We start from the raw sequence: 27117 nt of genomic DNA, 5'->3' as shown, positions 1-27117 counted from the left end.
GGGCCTTCTCTCAGTTTCTTTACTTTTTTCTCCACCAGAACGGCTACTGAGTTGAAAGTATTGTCAATACACAGTACTAACAGCTCCACTTCAGAAGGCGGGTGTTTCACACTAGGGATGCCATGGAGGCAGCAGAGCATGGTGGGAAGGTGGACGAACGAGGATCTGGCTATTTCTGAGCTGCCTTCAGAGGCACAGAGGCCCCTCTGAGCACAAAGCATTGTTCCCTCACCAAATGTGTGCCAAAGACCTAGCCTGTGCGCCAGGCAGGGCAATGAAAACACCTTCAGTGTCTCAAAGAAGAGACACCCCAATCAAGCAATGGCCAAAAAAATAAAATAAAATAAAATTGATAACTGTGTGGAAGTGACCAAGTACTCGGCAATGGGAGACCCTGGCCCAGTGAGGGTGATCCGTCAGGAAGTACACCCTGACGCACAAACAACGAGACTGATGTCTGCAATACCAGCAAACCAGACTGGACGTGTAAAGAAAGGGAAAGCAGCTCAAAGGGGTTGGAGGTCACCCAGCATGCTGCGAGTCCAAGGTTCGACTTCCAGTCTTCCAGTTCTGAACCACCCCAACACATTCGCATTCTCTCTCCCCCACCCCTCTCTCTCATGTGTAAGAAAAGTAGGTTCAGGGAGGGATGGTATTCGAGCATCGGACTTTGGGGTGGGAAAGCTACCCTGCACGATATTGTAATGGGAAGAAGGCAGTTACTCATTTGTTAAAATCTACAGACTGCACAACACACACTAGGACTGAACCCTAGTGTAAAATGCACTGTGGGGTAGTGTGCCAATGACAGCTCAGGGGCTGGAACAAACCGCTCCATATCCACGTGGGCTATGGCGGTGGAGGAGGCTGGAGCTGGGGCTTGATGCAATGAATTCTAGTAAGAAGGAAATGAAGGAGAGCTAGGAGCGCTGGGGAGGGTCACGAAGCAAAGGCAGCAGCAGTCAGGAAAGGGACTCCAGGCGCTGTGGTTGGAGTGCAGAGGCCACAGGGAGGCCGAGGAAACTGGCATGCATACTGGCCATTATAGAAGTAAAGCCTCAGGGACCCACGGGGCTGCCTGGACTTTCCCCTAGCTGCCTGTCCCTGCCAGGGTCAGTTGAGGGGAGCTGCCAGCATGTGGAGGTGCCTTCTATGACAGGGCAGGGAGGCAGGCACGCAGCTGGTTTATAGAGGGTAATACAGCTGGTTTATATAGAGGGTAATGGAGACGAGCCCTGGCCAGTGCTGTTGGTAATGCTGAGCTCTTTCCCACCCCTTGTGTGAGAATACCCAGCTGTCAGCAGGGCAGCGTAACCCTCGGCGCAGCAAACCACGGGTCACAGACTTTGAAATGTCACCAAACTAGTGGAGTGACGTGAACGCATCTATTAAACCACAGTCAAGGGGCCAGGGGTGACGGTGCAAGCTAGTAAAAACACCTAGCTGCACAAGCCTGGCCACCCGATTTGATCCAGAAGTCATGTCAAAAGCCTGATGTGGTGGAACACATCTGTAATTCCGGTGCCCCTGTGGCAAGGTGGGAAGCAGAAACAGCAGAATCACTCTTTGGCTTCTTTGGACCTGCCTAATTTCTTGTAGGCCATAGACCTGTGTCGTGTTTCCAAACCTTGCTTTGGACACTCACTGGCCAGTTAGCCTGGAGCCTGCAGCACAGAGACAGAGATGGGAAAGACCCTGACTCCATAGAGTAAAAAAGAAATCCTCTGGCCTCCACATGTGTGCTCACAATCTCTCCCTACACACACACACACACACACACACACACAGACAGAGAGAGAGACAGAGAGAGACAGACAGAGACACAGAGAGAGACAGAGCGTGCCAATACTTTTAATAGTTTCCTGAACACACCGCTGCAGAGGAAAAGCAAACAAGCTCTGGAACCCACAGCCCTGAGGCCACGCTCACCACCCCACCCACCCCTCACCCTCCCGAGGCCAGGGATGCTTCCTGTTTGGGAAAGCAGGAGAGCAAGCATAGCTCCAGTCTGAATCACCCGTCATACATCAACCGGTGTAATTTTAGAATAAGGAATAAGCAACCTTAAAGTCAACTTCTAGAAAGTTCTGAGGGAACCAGTGAGACTGATAAAGGGAGAAACCATAATTCTGACCCAGAAAAGGTATAAACAAATTCAGTCATAGGCTTATAAAGCATTAAAGGCAACGGCACGCCCCAATTCTAACCCAGTTGTGAAGACTACATTGGAAAAAGATGCCTGCATGAGAGAGCCAACTCTCAGCTGTGGACGCCGTTAACTGCCTCTGAGAGCAATCGAGCAGCTTGGGGGAGCTACCACTAGTAAAAGCAGGGTCCCTGTCCTGAGTAGAATCCTAAAGAGAAGCAGGTATCCCTTTATCTTCTACAAAGAACACCTTTGCAAGAAACATACAGTATGCCTTAGAGGTAGACTTTTTTGTTGTTGTTGTTGTTTTGAGACAGGGTTTCTCTGTGTAGCTTTGCAGCCTCTCCCGGAACTTGCTCTGTAGACCAGGCTGGCCTCGAACTCATAGAGATCCAGTTGGCCTCGAACTCATAGAGATCCACCTGCCTCTGCCTCCCGAGTGCTGGGATTAAAGGCAGGTGCCACCACTGTCCCAGCTGAGGTAGACTTTAAAGACAGCCATGTCATAACCCTAAGTCCCACAAGTTAATAATGAATAGTCCAAGCCAGGGAAACCAGAGCAAGGAGAACCCGTGATGCTGTGAGTCAGGCCTGCCCTTAGATCCTCACCAACAGCAAAGGTCACCGGAAGCAGATGTGCGCATGAGCAACTGCAGGACAGACTGTCCAGGCAACCCTGGTCCTTACGAGAAGCCGGCCAAGTGCACAGGACTCCTTTCTCTCTGTTACACCCAGTTGGCAGGACTAAACTGAAGAGCCTCTAATCTGGGCAAATAGGAACAGACCCCCGTGAACAAAGAGATGCTTAGGTGTTGTAGATGATATCTGAGCAATCCCTCAAATAATAGGGAGACAGGGTCTCTGAACACAAGATTGGCCATGAGTGGTAGTCACCAAAAGTAAACAACAGACATGGAGTTTAATTTCTTATTCTCTCCACTCTTATCATTGAAATGCTTCATAACAAAAAATAGCATATATTCATTGTAGAAACTTAGATAAACACACAAAAAAATTAAAAACCACCAAGAAAAATAAAAACAACATATAATTCTATAACCTAAAAATACTGCTATCATTTTGGCCTATTTCCAATATTTTCTTTCTTTGTGCACAGGTACACAGATACTACCACATTTGTGTGGCGGTCAGAGGACAGCATGAAGGAACTGGTTCTCTCCTTCCACCATGCAGGTTCCTGGGACTGAACTCCAACCTGGCAACAGGTGCCTCTATCCACTGGGCAATATCACTAGCCCATTTTTCTCTTATTTGTTTTCTCTTATTTGACAAATAGGATCATTCTAGCCATACTGCTTTTCAGTGTGCCTTCATTAGTGCACTATTAATTTCTCTTAGGCATTACTCAAGTTGATAAAGATTCTGTTTGGTTGGTTGTTTTTTTTTTTAGACAGTCTCTTTACATAGCCCTGGCTGGTCTGGAACTCACTTTGTAGACTGGGCTGGCCTTGAACTCAACAGAGATCTGCCAGCCTCTGTCTCCTAAGTGTACAACCCTGCCTGACCCTCAAGTTGCTAATGGTATGATTTTTGCTGCCTAGTCATTCACCAAAAGCTAGCCTACGATCTATTCCTAATATTTTTGTTACAATAAGAAAGTCTGTAATAAACCAGGAAGAAGGACATTTAATTATAAATTAAGCCATTTCATATGAGAAGGAAATGTCTTAATACATGTCTAAATGTAACTCCACAGAACAGAAGTGGGGGAAAGGTAAGGAGAGAAACTGGCGGCTTGTAGGCGGCATAATTCTAAACAATTATTAACTTTCCCTGTGGCAAAGGCCATGATGGAATATACGAGGTCTAAGGCTGACGTGGCTCACACAGTGCCTCTCAATCAATGACAGACAGCTCACCGGGTTCAAGCAACGAGTCCAGGCAATCTGCTGGAGGCCTCTGAAATGCCGAATTCAGAAGGTGGGCTACTCAACCCATTAGAGATGGCACAGGAGGATCATGCAGGCACAAGGGTGGACTCTGGTTTTTCTCTGATACCAACGGTCCCAGCACTTGCTGTGTCCTTCATCTAGCAGACCTACTAATGCTGGCCGTGCCCTGTAACTGGGGTTTTCTCCCACCCACACAGCTTTTAATGACGACTTTGTCCAAAAGAAAATCCACCAAATTCTCTGGGTAAGGAGGTGAGGGCAATCTTACATTTTTTTCCTGCACTATTTTTCCCCTGATAAAAATGTTGAATTTCGCTGAATGTCTGTGAAGACAATGCCTCTCCAATTAATATCTGAATACCAGGAGACAGAGAGAGAGAGAGAGAGAGAGAGAGAGAGAGAGAGAGAAGAATCCATAAACTATTTTATGACACATGGAAGATTCAGAGATGAGTGCATCATAGCTGTGTTCCATCTGGCCTTCAGACTGCTAAAAAAACAAAAAACAAAAAAAAAAACCAAAAACACAAGGGAACTCTGAATTAGAACATGATGATAAGCCACCGTGATCTCCCACTCTGAAGAAGCCCCCAGGCCTTCTCAATAGCACAGCTGGAGGAATCAGGAAGGAGAGACCTGCTCTTTTCTATGCCTTTTCCTTCCCCTTAGCCATCTCTATCTGCTGTCTGGGGGTTCTTATTTCAGGAATGACAACAGTGGCTTTCTTCTTATCCATGTCAAAGGGTGATTAGATAGGAAAGTGAGCACAGGACAAGCCCAGAAAACACACACTCAGGAACCCAAGAGTGTGGATCACCGAGGAAGCAAACAGCAGCCCCTGTGTGTGGTCACGAAGACAGGTTTTAACCTCTTCCCCTGACTTCCCAAATGTTTAAGAGTCCCAACCACTCCACCACTGATGAACCCCCATTGGTTTTCAAAGACTCATCACCAAGAGGCTGGAGAGACAGCTCAGTGTTTAGAGCACTCTCTGCTCTTCCAGAGGACCCAGGTTCGATTCTCAGCCACTTACATGGAGGCTTCCAAGTTTCTGTAACTCCAGTTCTGAAGACTCTGAGGCCCTCTTCTTCCCACCTCCACGAGCTCTGAGCATGCATATGGTATATTAACATACATGCAGGCAAAAAAACTCATACACATAACATTCTTAAAAAATAAATAATTTTTTTAAAGAAGAATGCATTGCCAGTGTGGATACTCTGCTAAGCTTTCCTGAAAACTGCTAAACTTATGGACACATGCCAGGAGGATGAAGCAAATGGTACTGCACTCATGCTTCAGTAATGAGCTGCAAACTAATTTATCTTCTGCTGTTGCTATTAGGCTCCTTCGACAGCCGAAAGTTACTTTAACAATAAGTGGTTATCAATATTCCACTTACATACTTCTCCAAGCTGGGAACCTCTCAAAGCCCAAGTTCATTTCTGACTGGTCTATGCCCTCTCTCTGGATCCACATATCACAGAGAAATAAGGAAAACAAAAATATGGACATGCAACCAAAGACTTGGAGTGATTCTGATTTTCAGCTTTGATTCTCCAGTAAGGTCATCTTTAAGGTTAAAAAAACTGGGCCAAAAAAAAAAAAAAAGCCAATGCAATGCATAAACACAGAACAGCTGCCATTTGGGAAAGACACGATCCCATTGCACAGAGCCACACCCCGCCACGGAGATCGGACAAAGTCCCCAGTCCAGCCTACTTGATTGCTAGAGATTTCCCCACAGTGTGGCTGAGCTCAGCCTCTGACGTAAGAGTGGATGGGAGCCACACGCTTGGGTGGTTCAAAACCTGCCCCACGGAGGCTGAGACCAGACAGTTACCTTGCAGACAGCGGCCTGGAGGACAGCATCGAAGCCCCCTTCAGGAGCATCCCGGTTCCGGGACACCCTCTGCTTCCTCACTTCCTCGTTGAAACTGTCGACTCTGTCCGTGAGAGGCAGCAGATGGCGGAACCCGAAGGAGGGGACACAGTTTGGGAATAACTTGTAACTAGAGAGAGAGAGAAGAGAGGAGTCACTTTTTCATCATCATCTCTCAGTCTTTTCAATTTTTAATTACATTTCATTATTTTAGTGTGGGTGTATGTGTGCACACACATGTACAAGTCAGAGAACAACTGGCAGAGATTGGTTCTCTCCTTCGATCCTGTGGGTCCTGGGAATCCAACCCAGGTCATCGGGCTTAGTGGCAGTCACTTCTACCCACTGAACCATCTCTCTGGCCCCATCTCTAAATATCAATCAAGTGCCCTGGCCTTCACTACATACCTTGAAAAACATCAGTCAACACTTACTCGGCATCTGCCACCTACTCTGGGGTAAGCATAGTGGATAAGTAACAGCTAGCCCTCGAGGCGGGCACACAGCCAGACCACGGGAGTGTACGCACAGTGGCTCAAAGTGGGGGGTCACAGTAGACTCTGTGGCTGGGGGAGGATGCGTGGAACCGGCGGCACAACCAAGGTGGGCGATGGCCAGCGAGGGCCACAGAAGCAGGGCTCTTTCACATGTGCCGCTGCCGAGAGACAAAGGACTCACTGGCGACGACCAGGATGTGCTGGCACAAGAAGAGATGTGGAATGGAGCAGGAATTCAAAACATGACTTTGCCCCGTCATTCATTCCTAACACTGCAAAGCTAAAGTATCCACGCGCCAGAGAAATCCAAATCTCTTCAAATGGGAAACCGTAACTGAGAACTTGGAAGGACACGCATGTCGGAGTCCTGCCAGGTTAACTTCAGGGGAAACCGTAAGTGGTCCCGTTCCTAGAGGAAAGTAGCTCCCAACGACAGCATCAAGCCTGGCCAAGGACACAGGAAGAGAGGCCTCAAACGGGTTCTCGGAGAAAGGCGAGGGCAGAGTGTGGCAGCCACAGAAAAGAACCCTAGCTGAGCCATGTGGAGAAAGAGACAGAGGAAGGCCAGTGTGCTGGATGCAGAGTAAAGGGGACAGACGAGGACGACGTGGGGGGCAGTCTGGCCCACCCCTGCAGGATCTGTGGCCGTGTAAAGGAAGTCTCTTTAGAACAACAAGAGCCCTGGGAGAAAGGCTTTAGAGTCCTATTCAAGCTGTGCCTGGGAAGGGAAACAGGCTTAGCAATGACTAGAGGTCCCACCATCCCTGCTGCCAGGACGGGCCTCGCCAGGACAGGTCTAGGCAGGCTCCTCTCCTCTGCAGAGAGGCAAGCTTTGGCTGTCTAGGAGGCAGTCCTACCGCCAACAGTCACAATGCCACACAGACCTCACAAGCTGCAGAGGACAGATCACACCCCTGGCCCCCCACGGCCACCGCCCCCCCCCCCCCACACACACTCCCAATCCACCAGACAATTCTCTCCCGCTAAACTTCCTTTCCCCTGCCTGCTTTGAGGCTTCACGAACCCCTTCAGCTTAGACTGGTCGGCTATTTTTAAATCCACACCTTAGGCCACCCTGAGATTTTTGCGTAGCCTCCTCAGTGTAGAGAAACAAGTGTGGACATTACGTTCCCACTGGAAGGAGCTGAGCCCCCACCCACACCTATTTGACAGCCAGACAAGCCCAGGGGGAGTCTACAACTACATTCCCTTCTTCCTCCAAGCTCCTCTTCCCTTCTGTTGTTCCGGGCCAGGATTTAGAGCCTCAGGTGTGCGTTGTGACCGTTGGAGGAGAGACCGAATAACTGCTGTGAAACGGGAAACCAGGAGAGCTGTGAGAAGCGCAGCCATGGCCATGGCGCCTCAGTGTTTACACCTCCCTTCACGCCTGTACCTGCGAACAGCAGTGAGCAGATCTGCTCCTGCTACAGAGACATGAAGAGTTGTCTGCTGGAGAGAGAGAAGCCGGAACCACAGGCAATGTGCTGGAGCCCATTCAGGGACACCTCGCAAGGAACACGGCTTTGCCACACAGACACTGGGAAGGTGTCACTGAAACAGCACGCCACCCGGGACCAGATTTCTGGCTTAGTCCTTAAGAGCTGTTCCAGAGCAGCCTGGAGATCTGCGTTTTAGAGTTATTTGCCAGGAGGTTAAAACCCCCCCACCCCCACCCTCCCATCCCCCCCCGCCACACACACACACACACACCCCGTGTCTGTGCTGTGGAATCCCAGTGGAGGGACACTTATCAGGTTTAAGATTATTAACCAGGAAGATGAAAAATAAATAAATATAGAGCTGGGGGAGAATGTTTGCTGTGCACGTGTGTGTGTGTGTGTGTGTGTGTGTGTGTGTGTGTGTGTGTGTGTGTGTGTGTATGTGTGCACGTATACCTATGCATTCATGTAAAAAGTAAACCCGGAGCGAAGTGGGTGGGGGCCTACACCCTTAATCCCAGCACTCAGGAGGCAGATGCAGGTGGATCTCTAAATTTGGGGCCAGCCTGATCTACAGAGTGAGTTCCAGGACAAGCCAGAGTTACACAGAGAAATCCTATCTTGAAAAAACCAGTGAGTCCAGTTTGAAGACATTAGATCTAGGCGAATTCTAAAAATGATGTAATAGTCAAGACAAGGTTGTAGATGGAGTTAATATGGAAGGCACCTCTCTCACCCTGAACACGGAGAAATTCTAGAGAAAGTATAATTTTAAAAATGTAAATAGGCCGGGCGGTGGTGGCGCACGCCTTTAATCCCAGCACTCGGGAGGCAGAGCCAGGTGGATCTCTGTGAGTTCGAGGCCAGCCTGGTCTCCAAAGCGAGTTCCAGGAAAGGCGCAAAGCTACACAGAGAAACCCTGTCTCGAAAAACCAAAAAAAAAAAAAAAAAAAAAAAAATGTAAATAGACAGCTGTGATGGAAGGCTACAAGAGAAGATGAAACAGTTCGTAAATGAATGAGCTGAAGAGAGGGAGTGGGACCCAAGGGTTCTTTCTCTATGCGTGGGGTAGAAAGAAGCCTAGGCTTGCAGCTGGTCCCAGGAGGAGCCGGGGGAGCCTGGAGCTGCCAAGCTCTCCACAGGAGCACTACATCAAGCTGGATGCTCCTAAGAGCTGCAGTAAGTATTGAGCCTGTCACGAAATCTCCAACCGCCAGCCTAGAAAAGAGGCAAGGATGTTTACTATCCACTGCAGGCTATGAGCAAGAGAGAAAAAATCTGAGGTCTAGGGAGAAGGTTCAGTGGCTAAGAACACACACTGCTCTTGCAGAGGACCTGAATTCACCTATAACTCCAGCTCTAAGGGTTCCAACGCCTCTGGACTCCTTAGGCATTACACTCACATGCACAAACACACATCCCAACACACACACACACACATAATTAAAAATAAAATTTTAAAAGAAGAGAAAGAGAGACCCTCACATAAAAATCACTTTAAGGCTAAAGACAGGCCCAATGACTAAGAGAGCTTGCTGCTCTTCCAGAGGACCCAAGTTCGATTCCCAGCACCCAAATAAGGCAGCTCAGTATTGCCTGTTACTCCAGCTCCTGGGGATCCAATGCCCTCTTCTGGCTTTCTTGGGCACCAGCACGCGCGCGCACGCACACGCACAAATAAAAAATATACAAACACAGACATAAACATGTGGTGATACAATATTATGAAAATATCTTACATTCTAAATAAGAGACTGGAACTTTTGCTGGACCTCACCACCAGGTTAATAATATACCTTGAAGTCACTTAAGGCTGGCTAAGACGCTTGCTGTCCTACTGTGTGCTCAGCCTATATGTTTAGCCTGCCTTTAAGAGAACAATGTAACACCCAACCTAACAGCCTTGGAATTTCCATGTAATCAACTTTTACAACCTAAGCTAATGCACACCTGCAATCTTAAGTTATGTCCTCTTCCCTGCCCCTGACTCAGAGTAACGCCTGTGTATCATTTGCTGAAAGCAGCAAAAATAGATGTTGAAAGCAATTTTATAAAAGAATATCCACCATAAATGCTGAACATCACATTTGGATATTACTTGGTTATATTGGTTTTTTGTTGTTGTTGTTTGTTTGTTTTGGTTTTGGTTTTTTGAGACAGGGTTTCTCTGTGTAGCTTTGCACCTTTCCTGGAACTTACTTGGTAGCCCAGGGTGGCCTCAAACTCACAAATTTTCCTGGCTCTGCCTCCCGAGTGCTGGGATTAAAGGCGTGCACCACGCACGTGCGCGCATGCGCGCCCCTCGGGGGGGGGGGGGGGGGGGCACCCCACCCCACCCCCCACCCCCGGCTTGGATATTACGTGGTAAGTGATGGTATTTGTAATAATACTATTTGTTATCTCGGTCAGTTAGAGTCAGTGTCTTAATCTCTTGCAAAATTCTAATTTTCTGTAAAATACCTCTTCCTCTCTGGACTTGAGCTTACGTTCCAAAGACATGCCTAAACAACCAAGAAGGTCGGGAAATATAGGACCCGCCTCCCTCAAGAAAATGGTGAAGAAAACTGAAATTAGCCAGCATGCCAAGTACACTTGCCCCTTCTGCGGCAAGACCCAGATGAAGAGATGAGCCGTTGGCACCTGGCACTGTGGTTCCTGCGTGAAAACAGTGGCTGGTGGGGCCTGGACCTCCAAGACCACCTCAGCTCTCGGCGAAGTCTGCCATCAGGAGACTGAAAGGACTGAAGAGCCAGTGGAAGCTACATCGGAGACTGGCCTAGTCTACAATAAGTGGGTTTAACTGACATAAAAAACCTCGAATTCCTTCCCATAGGATGCTTTCTGTGCTGGTCAATAAACACAGGGCAAAGCCCTCTGTTAGGGACAGACTCACAAGACAGCCTTCGGGCAGGCATACATTCAGACTCATCTGACAGACAGACGGCAGATGACACAGACATCATGAAATAGAGAATTCAAATCTGGCTTGCTCTTGGTTAAATGACACCAAGAAGTGCTTTATCTCTTTCCTTTTTTTTTTTTTTTTTTTTGGTTTTTCGAGACAGGGTTTCTCTGTGTAGCTTTGCACCTTTCCTGGAACTCACTTGGTAGTCCAGGCTGGCCTTGAACTCACAGAGATCCGCCTGCCTCTGCCTCCCGAGTGCTGGGATTAAAGGCGTGCACCACCACCGCCCGGCTTATCTCTTTCCTTAATGGGCGACCAACTCATTGTTGGTGACTCAGAGTTTATTATTAATGAGTTCAAACCAACCAACCAACCACACACACGCACATGCATACATACACATAAATAAAATATATGGATGTATTATATACACTGTACATGCAGGTGCTGTGGGACCAAAAAAAAAAAAAAACCAAAAAGGCACCAGATTCTCTGGAACCAGAATTACAGGTAGTTGTGAACGGACCAATGTGGGTGCTGGGAACCAGACCCAAGTCCTCTATCCAAAAAAAAAAGTCATTCTAGGCCCCTAGTGATGAGAATTCACAATTTGTATGATACAGAAACCCCTAACTGCTGTGTGGTGATGGCCAGCACTTGGGAGGCAGAGGCAGGTGGATCTCTAGGAGTTCCAGGACAGCCAGGGCTACATAGTGAGACCCTGTCTCAGAGAGAGAAAGTGAGAGAGAGAGAGAGAGAGAAGAAACCCCCAGCTGAGAAATTAACAGGAAAACTAGCCCTACTGTCAACACAGAAGGTCCCTGACAGAGCAGAGATTAAAAACTGCTCTATGGAAAGCCAGGACACCCAGGACATACGGTCCTCGGTGGAAAACAGCCTCTGGTGAAAACATTTCACACCCCGTGAGAGGCTAACAGCCCCAAGGAATGTCAGCAAACCTCACACTCAAGAACAGAATGCTCTGAAATTCCCTAAGACAAGGACTTTTGAAACAGTCAAGAAGACAGAGGAATGATAACCAAAAGCCAGACAGGAAACTACTAGAAAAATTAAAAACAAACAACAAAAAAACTAAAAGTCTCAAAGTATCTAAAACACAAGAGTCTGAGAAAAGGACCAAGTGAAAATTATAGAAAGGGCCGGGTGGTGGTGGTGTAAGTCTTTAAACCCAGCACTCAGGAGGCAGCGGCAGGGGGATCTCTGAGTTCAAGGTGGCCTGGTCTGCAGAGTGAGTTCTAGGACAGCCAGAGCTACACAGAGAAAACCTGTCTTGAAAAACCGAAAGAAAGAAAAAAGAAAGGAAGGAAGGAAGGAAGAAAGGAAGGAAGGAAGGAAGGAAGGAAAGAAGGAAGGAAGGAAGGAGGGAAGGAAAGGGGGAGGGAGAATGAGGTAGAGAGGGAGGGAGGGGAGGGAGGAGGGGGGGAGAGAGAGAGAGAGAGAGAGAGAGAGAGAGAGAGAGAGAGAGAGAGAGAGAGAGGACAGTCGAGGAGGTCAAAAAACATTTCAGTGTACAGATCAAACTGAAGAAAAAAATTGTAACCTGGAAGGATTTTCTATTATGTCGCTTGGGGGGGAATTATATGAGGAAAAATAAGAAATAAGACATTTAGACTGAAAAGTTCCAGCTGACACCTACTAGTGGATGAACATGGAGGCAGGAGAGGAGGAAACACTCCCAGAGACACTGTTAGAACCTTCCAGACACAGATGACACAGCCCTCCAAGCTCTGAACACTGTAAACAACGTAACCCCAGCAGAGCCACAGTCAAGAGCATGTGACAGAGCCCGGTTAGATGATCAGAGCATGTCACCCCAGGCACCAATGCCTTGAAGGATGACACCTTCAAGGGGAAAAGGGAAACATACTCCGAGGGTAGAAACACATAAACAGTGATGGAGATGTTTTTACACATCCACGTTTTCACATGAATGTATCTCAATGCCAGCTCAATCAAAGGAAAAAAAAGGCCCTCAACTGTCAACCAAATATGGGATATCTGTGAATATCGGCATTTCCTAATGATGCTCCTGTGACTCAGAATAGTTATTAAACTGGTCTTTAATCTAATGCTTACATCACTTCTTTCTCCCCATGGCAAGCCTGGCACTTCTTCAGATTTAGTGTTCCTGGAGCATTCGAGTGGAGAAAACCTAGAAATTCTGGTTATTGGTGGCTAATTGCTTTTTAGATGTCAGTAACTAACGCATGGGGCCTTTAAAACAGAAAAGCAAACAACACGTGTGTTGTCCCAGACCTGGTGTGGGACAGCCAGATTACATGACCTGGCTTGTGCTGTCCCTCTCAAGTGGCAAAGGGGGACTCTCCAAGGAGACTGGGGACCCCAGAGTGGGAAGCTCAGCCTGCTCCCCAGAGCCTCGGTGTCTTTCCTGGTACTTCCTGGCTTTCAAAAGAGAGATTTACATGACTTAGATTGGAGCTTTCCTTCCTAACACCCTTTCTTCACTGATTTCCTGTCTCAGGAACAGCTTTTCAGAGCGCTGTCAAGAACTGGACTGTCTGCCACTGCTGTCTGCCTGGAGGGCTTCATGTCGGAACTCTGAATAGCTGTGTGCAATAGCCTTGCCTATTCGGATGCTAAGCACCCAAACTGGTCCTTGATCCTCTGCCAGCTCCCAGTCCAGCATCTCTGCGGGTGCAGACACACCCTGTCTGAGAGTCAGAGCCCAATCAGGGAAGGGACGGAGAGGAGAGGGAGGACTCACTGTTCCAACGGATCCCAAAAAATGTTTTGATTCCGATACTGCTGCTCCCAGTAAGTAGCAAAACTCCAACAGTGTGGCCTGGGGACAGCTGAAAGGGGCCTTAGAGACCAGATCCACTAATCATAACCTCGATTCTGTAGCTTATGGCTGGTTACCTGTGGCCCTGCCGAAGCTACACCCAGCAAATGATGCCTACCATCTCCTTATGCTTAAGGGACTTTGAATACATCTATCTTTAAACCTGTTTATCTTACTGGGTATTGTTTTGGTTTTATTTTCCTTCCTTTTTCTGGTTTTTTGTTTGTTTTTTTGAGACAGGGTTTCTCTGTGTAGCACTAGCTATCCTGGAACTCACTCTGTAGACCAGGCTGGCCTTGAACTCAGAGATCTGCTGGGATTAAAGGTACTCGTCACCACGTCTGGCTTAGTTTACTGTTTTTCAATCTCTGGGCTGGTTTCTGACCCCTGAGGAAGATCTAGGTCAGAATGGGGAAGAAAATTAACAGGACTTGGGGGACTCAGAACACAGGCTGCTGGGAAATCACCACCTCACCCAACCCCCACCCAACCTAGCTTGAAGCTGGGGGCTGTGCGTGCTGCAAAGATAAAGAGAGAATTAGGTCCAGGGACTTTAAAACAACACTTTCACCCTCCAGGGCAGCAAGAAGCGATATCCCCAACATGGAAGAGGCCTGGATCCCTGAAGGAGAGGTGCCAAGCGTCAGCACAGCTCAACCCTCCTCAGACTTTGTACCAATGAGGACAGCTTGGCAGAAATTTAGCCGTGGAGATTTGGGGACTGTTACTCTAGACTAGGCAAACACAGTGGGCTGGTGGGAGCTTGGGAGTGCATGCTGTTCCTTAGCCTCAGGTAAAGTATCTTAGATGAGGAAAAAATGGCACTGTGTTAATAAGAATTCGGACTCTAAAACTAGTCTACCCTTTAGCTATCTGTATAGGGGCAAGGGATTCATTCTCTCTAGACCTCACTTCCTCATCTGTAAACATGGCTTAGAGACCTGAGGAGGCCAGTATGGGACGTAAAGAGATAATCTAATAAGATGTTTATTAACAGTACGAATGGTATTTGATGCTTAGCGAGAACTAAAATCGTAGCTGTCCCCTATCTAGTGACAGTCTTGGGCCTTATGTTCCACAACCTCATTGAAGTTGAATGTGGAGCTAAGGCAAGAAGAAACCGGACGTTATCCACCACTGCATGTTGTTGTTGCACCGCATCATCTTGCCCTCTCACAGATCACTTGAGGCACTAGCAAAGAGAGAAGCCAACTCCATCGCCATCATGTCCGGGGTGTTGGAGGACGTGGCCCAGTCTGCAACTTCAACCCAACCTGTTCACCAGTCCTGTTGCTTCTTACTCCTGGTTACACAGCTAACCTGGTGTCCGGCCTCCTACTTCAGAGTATGGGAGCGGACAGTCCCATTTAAGGACAGTCCTCCGGGCAGGGTGACCTTGAAGCTGTGTGTGGAAGGGGTCTAGATCCCTGAGCCACTGCTTGGAGAAGAAGCATCCACTGACCAGGAGACCCCACTGGATATATAGATAAGCAGGAAATAAACCAGAGCAAGTCTGCCCATTGTATACTTTAGGATTTGTTTTGTGTGAAAAGTTAGAAACTCCTGCTTGCTAATAACTTGCAAAATGCTTTCTAATTCAGGCACTTAAATTATTTGAAAAAAAAAAAAAAAACTCAAAAAACAAAAAACTCATTTAAAACAGGAAGCCAGGCAAGACAGCAACACCTATAACCCCAGCACTGGCAGGCAGAAGCAGGAGGATGACTGTAAGTTCAAGGCCTGCCCTGGGTATATCGTGAGTTGGAGGACAACCAGGGCTATATAACAAAATACAGTCATTAAAAAAGAAAAAAAAAAAAAGACTAGAGAACTAAGCTCAACAGGCAAAGCACTCACCAAGCAAGTGTGAAAGCCTGAGTCTAGAACCCACATAGAGGCTGTCTGGTAGCTTCAAAGAAAATGGCCCCCAAAGGGAGTGGCACCATTAGGAGGTGTGGCCTTGTTGGAGGAAGTGTGTCACTGTGGGGGCGGGCCTTGAGGTCTCTTTTCTCAAGCTTCACTTAGTGTGATAGTCAGTTGACTTCCTGCTGCCTCTGAGATAAGATATAGGACTCTCAGCTCCAGCACCAAGTCTGCCTGCATGCCACCATGCTCTTCACCCTGATAATGGACTGAACCTCTCAAACTGTTAAGTGAGCCACCCCAATTAAATGTTTTCTTTATACAAATTGCCATGGTTATGGTGTCTCTTCAAAGCAATGAAAAACCTAACAAAGCCAGAAGTTGGTACCAGGGACTGGGGTATTGCTGCGATAAGCTGGACCATGTGTGTGTTTGGAGGAATTTGGACTTTGGTACTTTGGGTTAGGAAAGGGTGGAATGCTTTAAGCACTCATTAATGGGGCATACTAGTAGGAGCATGGAAGACAGTGGTGCTGAGTGGAATTTGATGAAGGTGGGGGGGGGGGGAGCGGCTACCTTAAGAGGTTTCAGGAGAAGAATTTTAGTATGTTGCCTAGAGACCATTCTTGTGATATTTTGGTGAAGAAAATGGCTACTTTTTGCCTTTGTCTGAAGAGTCTACCTGAAGCTAAAGTGAAGAGTTTTAGATTAGTTCTGTTGGCAGAAGAAATCTCAGAACAGCCTAGTATAGACTCTGCCATGTGGATATTAGTGGTAACTCTAATGAAGGTTTATAATGAAAAGGAAGAAGCTGAGCAAGGAAAAATATTTGAGGAGAAAAGGGGCACCAGAAAGTGGAATGCAGCTAAATCCTGTGTTCAAATGTTCAGCTAAATCAAAACAGATTAAAAAATGGAATAAAGGGAGTGGTGACCTCAGGGCAAGATCCCACTCAGCTACATTTCCAACCTGTGAAAAGGAATTTAAAAAAAGTTTAGATTTGATGTGGTGGTGCACACCTTTAATCTCAGCACTGGAAAGGCAGAGGCTAGTGGATCTCTGAGTTTGAGGCCAACCTGGTCTACAGAGCAAGTTTCAGGACAGTCAAGCTTAGGCAGTGAAAGACAGAAAGCTGGTGAAGATGTAATTGAATGAGGGGGCCATGTTCCAGCCCAAAATAAGCAGCAGAACTTGGTAGGTTGGGCCACATGGTTCTGGCTTTAGAGTTAAGGATAGAAGAAAGGAGTTAAGGAATAAAGCCGCTGAGGCCAGGCATGTGTCAGGGGCGTCCCTGAATGGAAGCCTAGTAGAGAGGCCATTGCATGAAGCTGTGAAGGTGAAGCCTGGACTGCTTTGGAGAACCCAAGATGTCAGAGATGCCAGAGTTGTAGGATACCTGCTGAGGAGAGCTGTTAACAGGGAGTGGAACCAGCCCAAGAGAAAGAAGTGTGTTACAGTCAACAAAGCCGAATGGAGTTGGAGATCTGAAGAGTGTTTTGACAGACACGGAGCTGCAGAGTTTGGAGTTTGTGTGCTGGTTTTTGGTCTTGCTTTTGTCCAGTATTTCCTCACTATGCTCCTTTCCCTGCATTTTGGAATGGTAATGTATATCCTGTGCCATTATATGTTGGAAGTATGTGATCTGCTTTTTGATTTTGATTTTTACAGGGGGATTATAGTTAAGAGATTGCCATGCATCTCAGAAGAGACTTTGGACTTTGAAACAAGTTTAAGACTGCTATAGACTATGGGGACTTTTGAAGTTGGACTGAATGCATTTGTTTTGCATTATGATATGGCTACAAGTCTTTGGGGGAGCAGAGAGTGGAATGTGGTAGTTTGAAAGAAAATGGTCCCCAAAGGGAGTGGCACTATGAGGAGATGTGGCCTTGTTGGAGGAAGTGTGTCACTGTTGGGGTGGGCTTTAAGGTTTCTTTTGCTCAAGCTTCCCTCAGTGTGACAGTCAACTTCCTGTTGCCTGCAAGTCAAGAAGTAACATTCTCAGCTCCAGCACCATGTCTAAATAAATAGGTCTCACAAGATCTTTATGTCTTGATACAAGCCCGTGACAGCTCACTTTCTCACATGTAGGTCAAGAACAGAATGTGGCCATCATTAATCATTCAACGCCTAAGCCTAATGTTTCCCCCAACTAGCTCTTTTTGCCACTCACCCGATACATGGGTTGGTCTGGTATCTCGGTGCCGTGTAGGAGAAAGGAGAAATGTCCTTGTCGACAAAAGACCCGAAACCCAACCGGAAGTTACTAGTGAGCTTCCTCATTTCCTCAGCAAGCTTGGTGCCCAGGCTCCGGATGTTGTCCAAGTCATCCTTCATGGAGAGGGAAAGGTCCATCAGGTAGTACAGGTCTACGGGATAGTCCTCCACCTGGCGCACCTGAAGCTGGAAGGTAGTCTGGTCACCTGTGATGACAGAGAGGTCACCCTCGTTAGAGGTCGTGTGACTTGCTGGGATAAAAGGGTGGATTCTTATTCCAAAGATCTTTTTCCCACGTAGGAGTAGTTATGCGGTAGAACACTTGTCTGACCTCCCCCACACAAAAAAAATTAAGTCTTCTTTGTCTTGGACGATGGTACACCACCAAAAAGAAAGGTTTTCTTGGAAGTGAAGTGAACAGGTGTTGAGAGAAGCCCCAGGTGGTCTTCTCCAAATGCCGGTGTCACTGTGTCTGAGGAACCGTAATGGTATCTGTCTCTCAGCAAAAAAGACCTCTGGGGAACTGTGAACACAGAACATGCCCATGCAAACTGGGCCGAATGTAGTCCACTAACACGCTCCAGAAAAAGTGTGTAACAGAAAGCAAAGGAATTAACAAGAGGAGTGACCGTGAGTGAGAGCTGGGGGCGGGATGGGGAGTGGGGGTAACAAAGCGGCTAAGCAAGACAGTAACTTGGGGCTGGGAAGATGGCTCCATGAGTAAGACATTTGCTCTGCAGACACTACGATACGACCTGGGTTCAAATCCCCAGTACCTACATAAAAAGCCAGATGTGGCCTAGCCCACTTGTGACATCAGTATTGTGAGAGGCAGAGACAGCAGGATCAAGATCACTGGGCTCTAGCCTAGCTCCAGATGTAGTGACAGACTTGTGTTTCATTTGTGTATACACACACACACACACACACACACACACACACACACACACACCACAGACCCAAGAATAGGAAGGCTTAGGAAGAAGGGTTCCAATGGAAGAGTCTAAAAGAAGGTAGTGGCGGTAAGTAGGGGTTGAAATTACCAAAACCTATTAAGTATATATCTATGAAAGTATCAAAAAATATACACATACTATGTATAAAACATGTATTGTATTTACCACTTTAAAAAAGAGCAAAAAGAGCAAAGACACTAACAGGAAGAGAGAAAGTGATCTGGGTTCTGTAGCAAGGCAGACAGCAGGTGTGGAAAGGGGGAATTAATTAAAGGGAGGCAGCGAGGAGACCTACTAGCTCACCCCCAGGGTTTGGAGAGAAGCCCAAGTCAGGAAAGTCACTGAGGGATAGAAATCCCTAAATCATGTCATCGTTTCTACACACAAATGGCCTAGGACTGACTTCAAAGTTCAGCTCACTTGTCTGCCTCAGCTCACTGGCCTGTCGGGGCTGCCAGGCGTCCTATTCGGCCCGGGGCAGGACTGCTCCCTAGCATCTGAAATTTGAGTATGTGCTTTGTGTACTCAGAGATGCAAGAGCCAAAGTGCCCTCGCCACCACTCAAGGGGTCCACACTTGGTTGGCCAGGGTCACAGCTCAGAGAAACCCCTTGCATCCTGTGTGGCCAGCTGGTCCTCCATAAGCTAAGTCCTGGTCCTTGCAAGACAGAATTCAATCCTCCATGCTTCCTCTCCTCCTCCCAATGGAAATAAGACATACTCCATAAGCGAGACCAGGATGCAACCTGGACCTAGGTTTACTTAAGTATGAAAACAGTGATGCTCAGATCACCTATTGAAGCCGGGAAGCACTTCCGTGGGACAGCAGGGCTCCAGAATGATAAAAGTTTGCACAAATGAAGTGCGATGCAGTTGGAGTGTCGCGGCTGTTTCTCCTGACTTGTTTTTTTGCACGCACTGTTCCAGCTGCCTCAAGACTGATGTAGTTTGGGTCGCCTGTTGGTGTGAGCCTATTTTTAAAAGCAATCATACAGTCTGACTCAGGCAGAAGAATATCCAAGATTTCTCCCCAAATGAATTCCAAACTGCTATAGTGCGCCTCTGGCTCCCATCTGCCAGCTACAGCAGGTCTTTCCATGGGATGGATGCCTATCATGGTGGGGGAGAAGTGGGGAGTAGGAAAGAACTTGGAGAAGGAAGGTGACCCCCTACTCTACATGTAGCCCGCTTTGGCCTTTGCACAGGCAGGCAGACCACAGGTATGAAATACAGATGTCCCTGCTTCATACTGGGAAGTGGCCAATGTCTCTGGCTTTAAATTCTAAGAGAAATAGCTCATTGAGAAAGTGCATGCACATATACTCTTTTTTTTCCCCACAGGGAGGCTGCAAATATTAAAGGAAGCATTTCTCCCAGTTCCACGGAAAGAGAGGGTGTGGGAAGGAGTGTAGGACCAATCGCGCTGAGCACCGCCCATTACATGTGAGACTTTTAAATGTCACACCCTCCTCCACAGGCCCTGGTGATCGTGGAATGTGTTCCGTCAGCAGCTCTTGTGGAATGGACACTCTCGATCCACTCTCGGTGTGGGTATCACTCTTCGGGGAGTACTCCAGCAGCCCAGCAAGGGTGGTCTCCCTGGTTTGCATGCTGACAGCGAGGCTGGCGACACCACAGCCATGTGTGGGGTGATTTTGCCAGGAAAAGGTCCGGGCACTTTTCCCATCTTTGGGTGTGACTTTGCTTAGACACACTCTTCCCTTCCACGCTTTCCCAGCAAGCTGCTGTCTTGCACTGCCTGGGACTTTAACTGACGGCCTAAGCAGGGGGCATAGACCTCACCTTCACCAACAGAGCTGGTATGTGCCTGCCTCTGGTGACAACATCCGAAGCCACATGCCTGGATGTGTTATTCCCCCTCCCGCCACAGTCTCCCTCTCTACCTGGGAGCCCTACAGGCTTGAACATCTTCTCTCTATTGCTATTCCGCATAATCCCCACCTCAGGACCAGCGGTAGGATCAGAGAAATGCAACAAAGTGAACTACAAAGAGAAGCTGATCTCCTGCACCTGAGAGAATGGAGGTCCCCACCCCTACCCCCAACCCAGCAGCCCCTCTCTTGCCCTGATTTCAAAGCTCCCAGGGCTGCCTGTGTTTAGCACAGGATTCCTGCCAACGCTCCGCTCCTCAAGTACAGGTTCTCCCACAGTAATCAAGTAGTAACTAGTCACCTGCCTGGAAGGTATTTTAACACTTTCTTTGCTCTGGCTTCCCTTTAATAAGAAAACTACGCTTTTGTCCTTGGGAACATGCTTCAGATGGTGAACACTGCTAGACTGAGACCAGAACTCCAAGACTGACTTTGTTTACAAGTCAAGACATGGCAGGATCTTAACAAAGAAAGACACGGGCCAGCGTCAAATAAATGTGTGTGTGTGTGTGTGTGTGTGGTGTAGGGTGCGGGGGGGGGGGGGGGTCCCCATTGTGTGTCCATGTGTGCCCAACACGAGGCGGTCAGAGGACAACTTTCCAGAGCTGGTTCTTGCCTTCCACCTTGGTTAGTGATAGGCCTCTCTTGTTTCTGCAGCTTTACCCATAGACTCCCGGCTGCTGACCAGTCAACCTGCAGGCAATTTTTCTAGCTTCCCTGTTTCCACCTCCCATCTCAGCAATGCTAAGGTGACAGGCGCTGCTGCATCCAGCTTTTCATGTGGGTTCCAAGGATCTGAACTTAGGCTGTCAGCAAAAGTTATCCTCCGGCTGGGTGTGGTGGAGTGCACCTTTAATCCCAGCACTCTGGAGGCAGAGGCAGGTGGATCGATCTCTATGGGTTCCAGGCCAGCCTGGTCTACAGAGTGAGCTCCAGCCCTGTCTCAAAAACAAGGTGTTCTCTGCATCCACACATACACCACGGCACATGTGTGGCACAACACACACACACACACATCACGCATGCACAAACACAAACAACAATAATACATTTTTTTAAAAAAAAAAAAAAGAAACATTTAAGAAACTAACAGACTAAGGTGAATAACTAACTCAAGGGACCCTTTGGAGTGTCCCAGTCTTTGACAACTATCCAGCTTTTGCTTATCTCACTAAGTTTTACTTAAAACTCATGTCCTAAGAATTTCAAGCCTTTTGTTAAGGATTTTTTAAAACACTCTTATCCTGACATACAGTTTCCAGTGTTGAAATAAAATGGAAAACATGATCCTTGTATTTATACAAAGCCCTGCTTAAAGTCTGGCAGTTCTTCAGAAAGCTAAACACAGAATCACCATACGATCCAGCAACTCTACGCTTAGCTCCAGACCCAAATTTATTGAAAACACATGGCCCCCAAAAAGCTTGTACATGAATGTTCAAAATTACCCAGTGGAAAGAGTCTGTCCATCAACTAAAGCGCAGCCTGACCACATGGAGGATCATTTGGCCATAAAAAGAACGAAGTAGGGGTCATGGCAGTTCCTGGCTTGGGAAGGTTCAGACATTCCAGGTCGGCTTGAGCTACATACACCTCGAGACCCTGGTTCAAAAGCATCAGGAAAAAGCCCATTTTACAACGTGGATGAATGAAGGGCTCTAAGTTATATAACCGAGAAGGAGTGTTCTGCAGGCAACATCACAGAGTGGTTTGAAAGAGGAGGGGTAGTTTTCTAGGTCCAACTGCCAGTGTGAAAATGATCTGGAACTAGACCGTGTGGTGGTTACCCAGCTTCACAGTCGACTTAGAACCAGTGACCTGAACATTTCAAAACTGTACATCTTGTGATATGGGAATTACAGCTCAATTCAAAACATAGTTTTAAACTATTACTTAAGAATTAAAGGAGGAGGCCTGCAAGTATGGTTGGCTCCAAAGGTCACGGCACACTGCCTCCAAGTCTGATGGCCTGAGTCTGATCTCAGGTCCCATATGATGGAAGAAAAAAAAAGACTCATAAAAAGTTGTTCTCTGACCTACACACACACACACACACACACACACACACACACACACACACACACACACACACACACAAATAAAATGTAACTAAAAAAAATTAATGGAAGGGGGGCTGGAGAGATGGCTCGATGGTTAAAGGCACTGGCTGCTCTTCCAAAGGACCTGGGTTTGATTCCAGCAACCACAGAGTGTCTCAAAGCCATCTGTAACTCCAGTTCCAGAGGATCCAATGCCCTCTTCTGGCCTCCACAGGCACCAGGCCTGGATGTGGTGCACAGAAATAAGGCCAACATTTACACACATAAAATAAATTTAAAAAATAAAAGTAATAATAAAAATGAGGGGCCAAAGAGAGATAGTTCAGAGGGTAAAGGAGTTTGCTGGAAAGACTGACAAGCTGAGTTTGATCCCTGGATTCATATGATAGAAGCAGAGAATGGACTCCCACAAGCTGTTCTCTGACCTCCACACATGTGCACAGATGGATGGATGGATGGATGGATGGATGGATGGATGGATGGATGGATGGATGGGTGGGTGGGTGGGTGGATGGATGGATGGATGGATAGAATTGTTTTTGAGACAGGGTTGCACTATGTATCCCTGGTTGGCCTGGAACTCAAAATGTAGACCAGGCTAGCCTCAAACTCCTAGATATCACCTTGCCTCTGCCTCCCAAGTGTTTGGATAAAAATGAAGGCCACCATGACAAGCAAATGAAACTTTTAATGGCTGAGCCACCTCTCCAGCCCAAGATGCTATTAAAAATAAATAAAGAGGAAATCCTTCTCCATTTCCCTCTTCTTCCCCTCTCAGCACCCAGCCCCCCTCTTCTCCTTCAGACCTACCCTAAGATGGCAACCTGGCCTTCAGGGAGTAACTTTCAAGTCATGCTGAGGCCTGTCCCTGTGTAGTCTTGCGTGAGTCTTCCTTTTCACTCAGCAAACGCTTATTTTGAGGTAAGGGGCCGGGCTACAACTATATAATGGAGGAGCTAATCCCCACACACATACCTGACAGCTCTCCCCAGACCGGAAGAGCTTCCAGGAGGCAAGCATTCACTTGGTGAACTGAGATGTTTGCTAAGTACAACATCCCCGTTCCCTCTCCCCACATACGAGGGTTTCGCCTGTTTCTCTTTATAAATATTAAAACTGTGCTTCAAAAGAGGCATCATGGTTTCAAGTATTTCTATCTCTAGAAACATAATCACAATGATGCTAGAACTTTAGAATTCTAATTTTCTTCAGCCCCCTCCCCAAGTGTTCATCTCTACCAAAACATCTTTGTGGCTTGTGTGTGTGTCCTCATGGGGTGGCCAGACCCTTCACCGCCTAGTCCTCCCAGAGCTGGGCCCTCCCCCTCAGACCTGCCTGCCACTGCACTCACTGAATAACACCCAATACTGTTCTCACCTTCTTTCTAATACTAGAAACTGCATGAGAGCCAGCAGGATGTGTGACTAAATATGTGTGTGTGTGTGTGTGTGTGTGTGTGTGTGTGTGTGTGTGTGTGTATGCATATGTATATATATGTATGTGTATATATGTGCATATGTATATATTTATTGTATATGTACATATATATGTACACACATACATATCCTACCACAATATTGTGTTTTTATCATTTTGGGGGGGGTCGGGGCTTGCTTGTTCATTCTGTTTGTTGCAGAAGTGACGAAGCCCCATGCATGCATGCAGACAAGGCCTCTACTACAATCTTTAAAAAAAAAAAAAAAAAAAAAAAAAAACAGCCAGGATACTCCATCTAGCCTCCTCTCCAGCAACCTTATACTCTGCTTCCTGGTATGAACCCTTCATCCCATTACCATCTCCCGGCTCTGACCTCAATCAAGCCCACACCCCACCCACTGGGCTTTTCTGAGCCCAGAGCACACAACACAACCCCAGGAAGACTCACCTGGCCGGAGGCTCACCGCAACCTCCTGTGGCGTCATCTGGATGACGTCAGAGCCCGTGGCACTGGAGCCCTTGCTGCTGAGGGGTAGGCTCCGAAGGACATGGGTGCTGCTGGCTGGACTCTCGATCTCACCTCCACAGCCATTTCGGATGAGGTTTGCTTTCAAGTCACACCGAGAGGTGACGGACCGTGGATTGCCAAAGTACTGGATGGAGAGACAGGCAAAAGCCAAAAGCGGGCAGACGTCAGAGTGGGGTCTGAAACTCTGCGCTCCATTTCCACTGTCTGAAAGCGGAGACAACGCTAATCCCCATCCAAATGCCGCATGAGGATTAAGAGGACAGACGAAAGCACTGGTCACCCAGGCCTCTTGGGAACTAATGTTAGCATATAAAATGATTGCTTTCACTGTCGATTTTGGTGATCAAAAACATTCCTGTCTACACATTCAGCAAGAGGAAGAAATTGGCTGTGTTTGTAGCCTGGAGTAAATAGTGCTTGCTTAGCATGTACAAAAACCTGGGTTAGAGCCCAGCACTGTGTAAAAAGAGAGAGGGGAAGGACAGAGGAAAGAAAAGAAAGGCTACGTGGGAGCCTATGTGCAAACACACAACATCGGCAGTGTGCTCCTAGAAGTCTTTTTTTCCAGGCAGCGGTAGGGCATGCCTTTAATCCCAGCACTCGGAAGGCTGAGGCAGGCGGATCCCTGTGAGTTTGAGGCCAGCCTGGTCTACAGAGCAAGATCCAGGACAGCCAAGGGGAGCTAAGGCTACATACACAGAGAAACCCTGTCCTGAAAAACCAAAAACCAGGGTTTCTCTGTGTAGCCCTTGCTGTCTTGGAACTCGTTCTGCAGACCAGAGATTCAGGTGTGCACCCCCATCAGACCTGGCAGACGTCTTCTACCATAAGAAAATACTCAGAGGCTGGAGAGGTGGCTCAGAGGTTAAAAGCACTGGCTATTTATTCTTCCAGAGGACCTGGGTTAGATTCCCAGCACCCACACAGCAGCTCACGACCATCTGTAACTCCAGTTCCAGGGGACCCAACAACCTCACACAGACATACAGGCAGGCACAACACACCAATGCACATAAAAGAAATTATAAATGCTGCAGTCTCTGATAAGATAATCTTACCATCTGGTCAACCTAAACCATAAGAAAAACACGGCCCATCAGTCACTTCAAAAGAGTTATCTTCCACAAACAGGGGGACTAAGCAGACATTCCCAGGCATGTATGCTGTGAAGCCAAGGACTGGGGTGGAGCTCAGTGACAGAACACTTGCCTAGCGTGCACATGACCCCCCTCTGCACAGGTTTGGGGTAGAAGGGGGTGAGAGGTAAGAGCGCGGGGGGCGCGGGGGGGTGTCTAGGATGGCAGAAAACACAATTTTCTCTGCATTGGGACAAAATAAACATGAATAAATATACTTTCATTTTCATCTTTACTGATGTTTATATAGTAAAGAAGTATTGATGAGAGTCTCAGTGACATTTCCAGCACTCAGCAGGCAGAGGACCAGGAGTTCAAGACCAGCCTGAGTGAGCTACATACCAAGTCTGAGACCAACTTGGGCTACATGAGACTGTCTCAAAAAACCTGAAAGGAAAAGGGGAGAAGTGTGTGTGTGTGTGTGCGTGTGTGTGTGTGTGTGTGTGTGTGTGTGTGTGTGTGTGTATGTGTGTGTGTGTGTGTGTGTGTGTGTGTGTATGTGTGTGTGTGTGTGTGTGTGTGTGTGTGTGTGCGCGCGCGCGCGCGCGCGGCGGCGGTGGTGGTGGTGGTGGTGGGGTGTTTACGGTTGAGAAGGCTGGGAAGGTTGATTCTTAAGTTGGATTCGGGAGAAAGCTGTATTAAAATGAGGAAACCTAATAAGGGGCACCAAGAGTTGGAGGCATTAATTTTAAAACGAAAATTCTATTCTGCTATAAACTCTGGTACCTGTGTGGATGATTTCTGGGAACGGGGTCTGGTTTTTTAAATCTGGTTGCTGTTTGTTGGTTGTTGGTTTGAAGGCAGGGTCATGTGGCCAGCTGGTTTCAAACTTACCTGTAGCCTAAGATGACCTTGCATTTCTGATCCACCCACCGCCACCTCCCAAGTGCTAGGGCTGATTTTATAAGGTGCTAGAGATGGAATCCAGGGCTTCGTGCTAAGCAAGCGCTCCACCAAATGAGCTATAGTCCCACCAGGAAAAGACTTTTCACGGCAAAGTGAGCCCAAGCTGTTCTCCCTTCTGTACTGGGTGGATACCCACACCAGGCCACATAATCCCTGGCTGGCTGCCAGTAAGGCTGTGAAGCTTCAGATGAGTCAGTGTCCCCAGCCTGCTGTGTTAGAAGCCAGACTAGGCACAAGCATAAAAATCTAGTGGGGCACGCCCTCCATCAAGGGTGTGGCTGTTCTAGGACTAATCAATGACTTGAGAACCTTTGCAAACTTTAAGGCTGAAAAGTCAAGAGCTTTGGCCACGTCTATAACCACAGCACTTGGAAGACAGGAACAGGTGGATCTCTGTGAGTTCAAGGCCAGCCTGGGCTACACAGTGAGACCCTGTCTCAAATCGGGAGAAAGAAAACCCAAGAAGATTTTGAAACTCATTCTTGTTTTAGCCCAAGCTGACCTCAAATTTGTGGC

The 27117-nt window shown here is 47.5% G+C and overlaps 1 protein-coding gene across 2 annotated transcripts in view; it reads right to left on the bottom strand.

The window, feature by feature from the left end:
- The window catches only part of Itgb5 (integrin subunit beta 5), a 116550-nt gene that overhangs the window by 61410 nt on the left and 28023 nt on the right, over window positions 1-27117 (bottom strand). For both annotated transcript variants that reach the window (XM_052740391.1, XM_052740390.1), the window contains exons 3-5: window positions 24479-24683; window positions 17643-17892; window positions 5903-6071 (exon numbers count right to left, since the gene is read on the bottom strand). In XM_052740391.1, coding sequence (XP_052596351.1) covers window positions 5903-6071; window positions 17643-17892; window positions 24479-24683 — 624 coding nt within the window. The remainder of the gene's footprint in view (window positions 1-5902; window positions 6072-17642; window positions 17893-24478; window positions 24684-27117) is intronic.

The sequence above is a fragment of the Peromyscus californicus genome, unplaced genomic scaffold, assembly GCF_007827085.1.
Source record: "Peromyscus californicus insignis strain IS unplaced genomic scaffold, ASM782708v3 Scaffold_16__1_contigs__length_79575227, whole genome shotgun sequence".
Classification (NCBI taxonomy): Eukaryota; Metazoa; Chordata; class Mammalia; order Rodentia; family Cricetidae; genus Peromyscus; species Peromyscus californicus.
The sequence above is the reverse complement of the archived record's forward strand: the minus strand, read 5'-3'. Positions and strand labels throughout refer to the sequence as shown.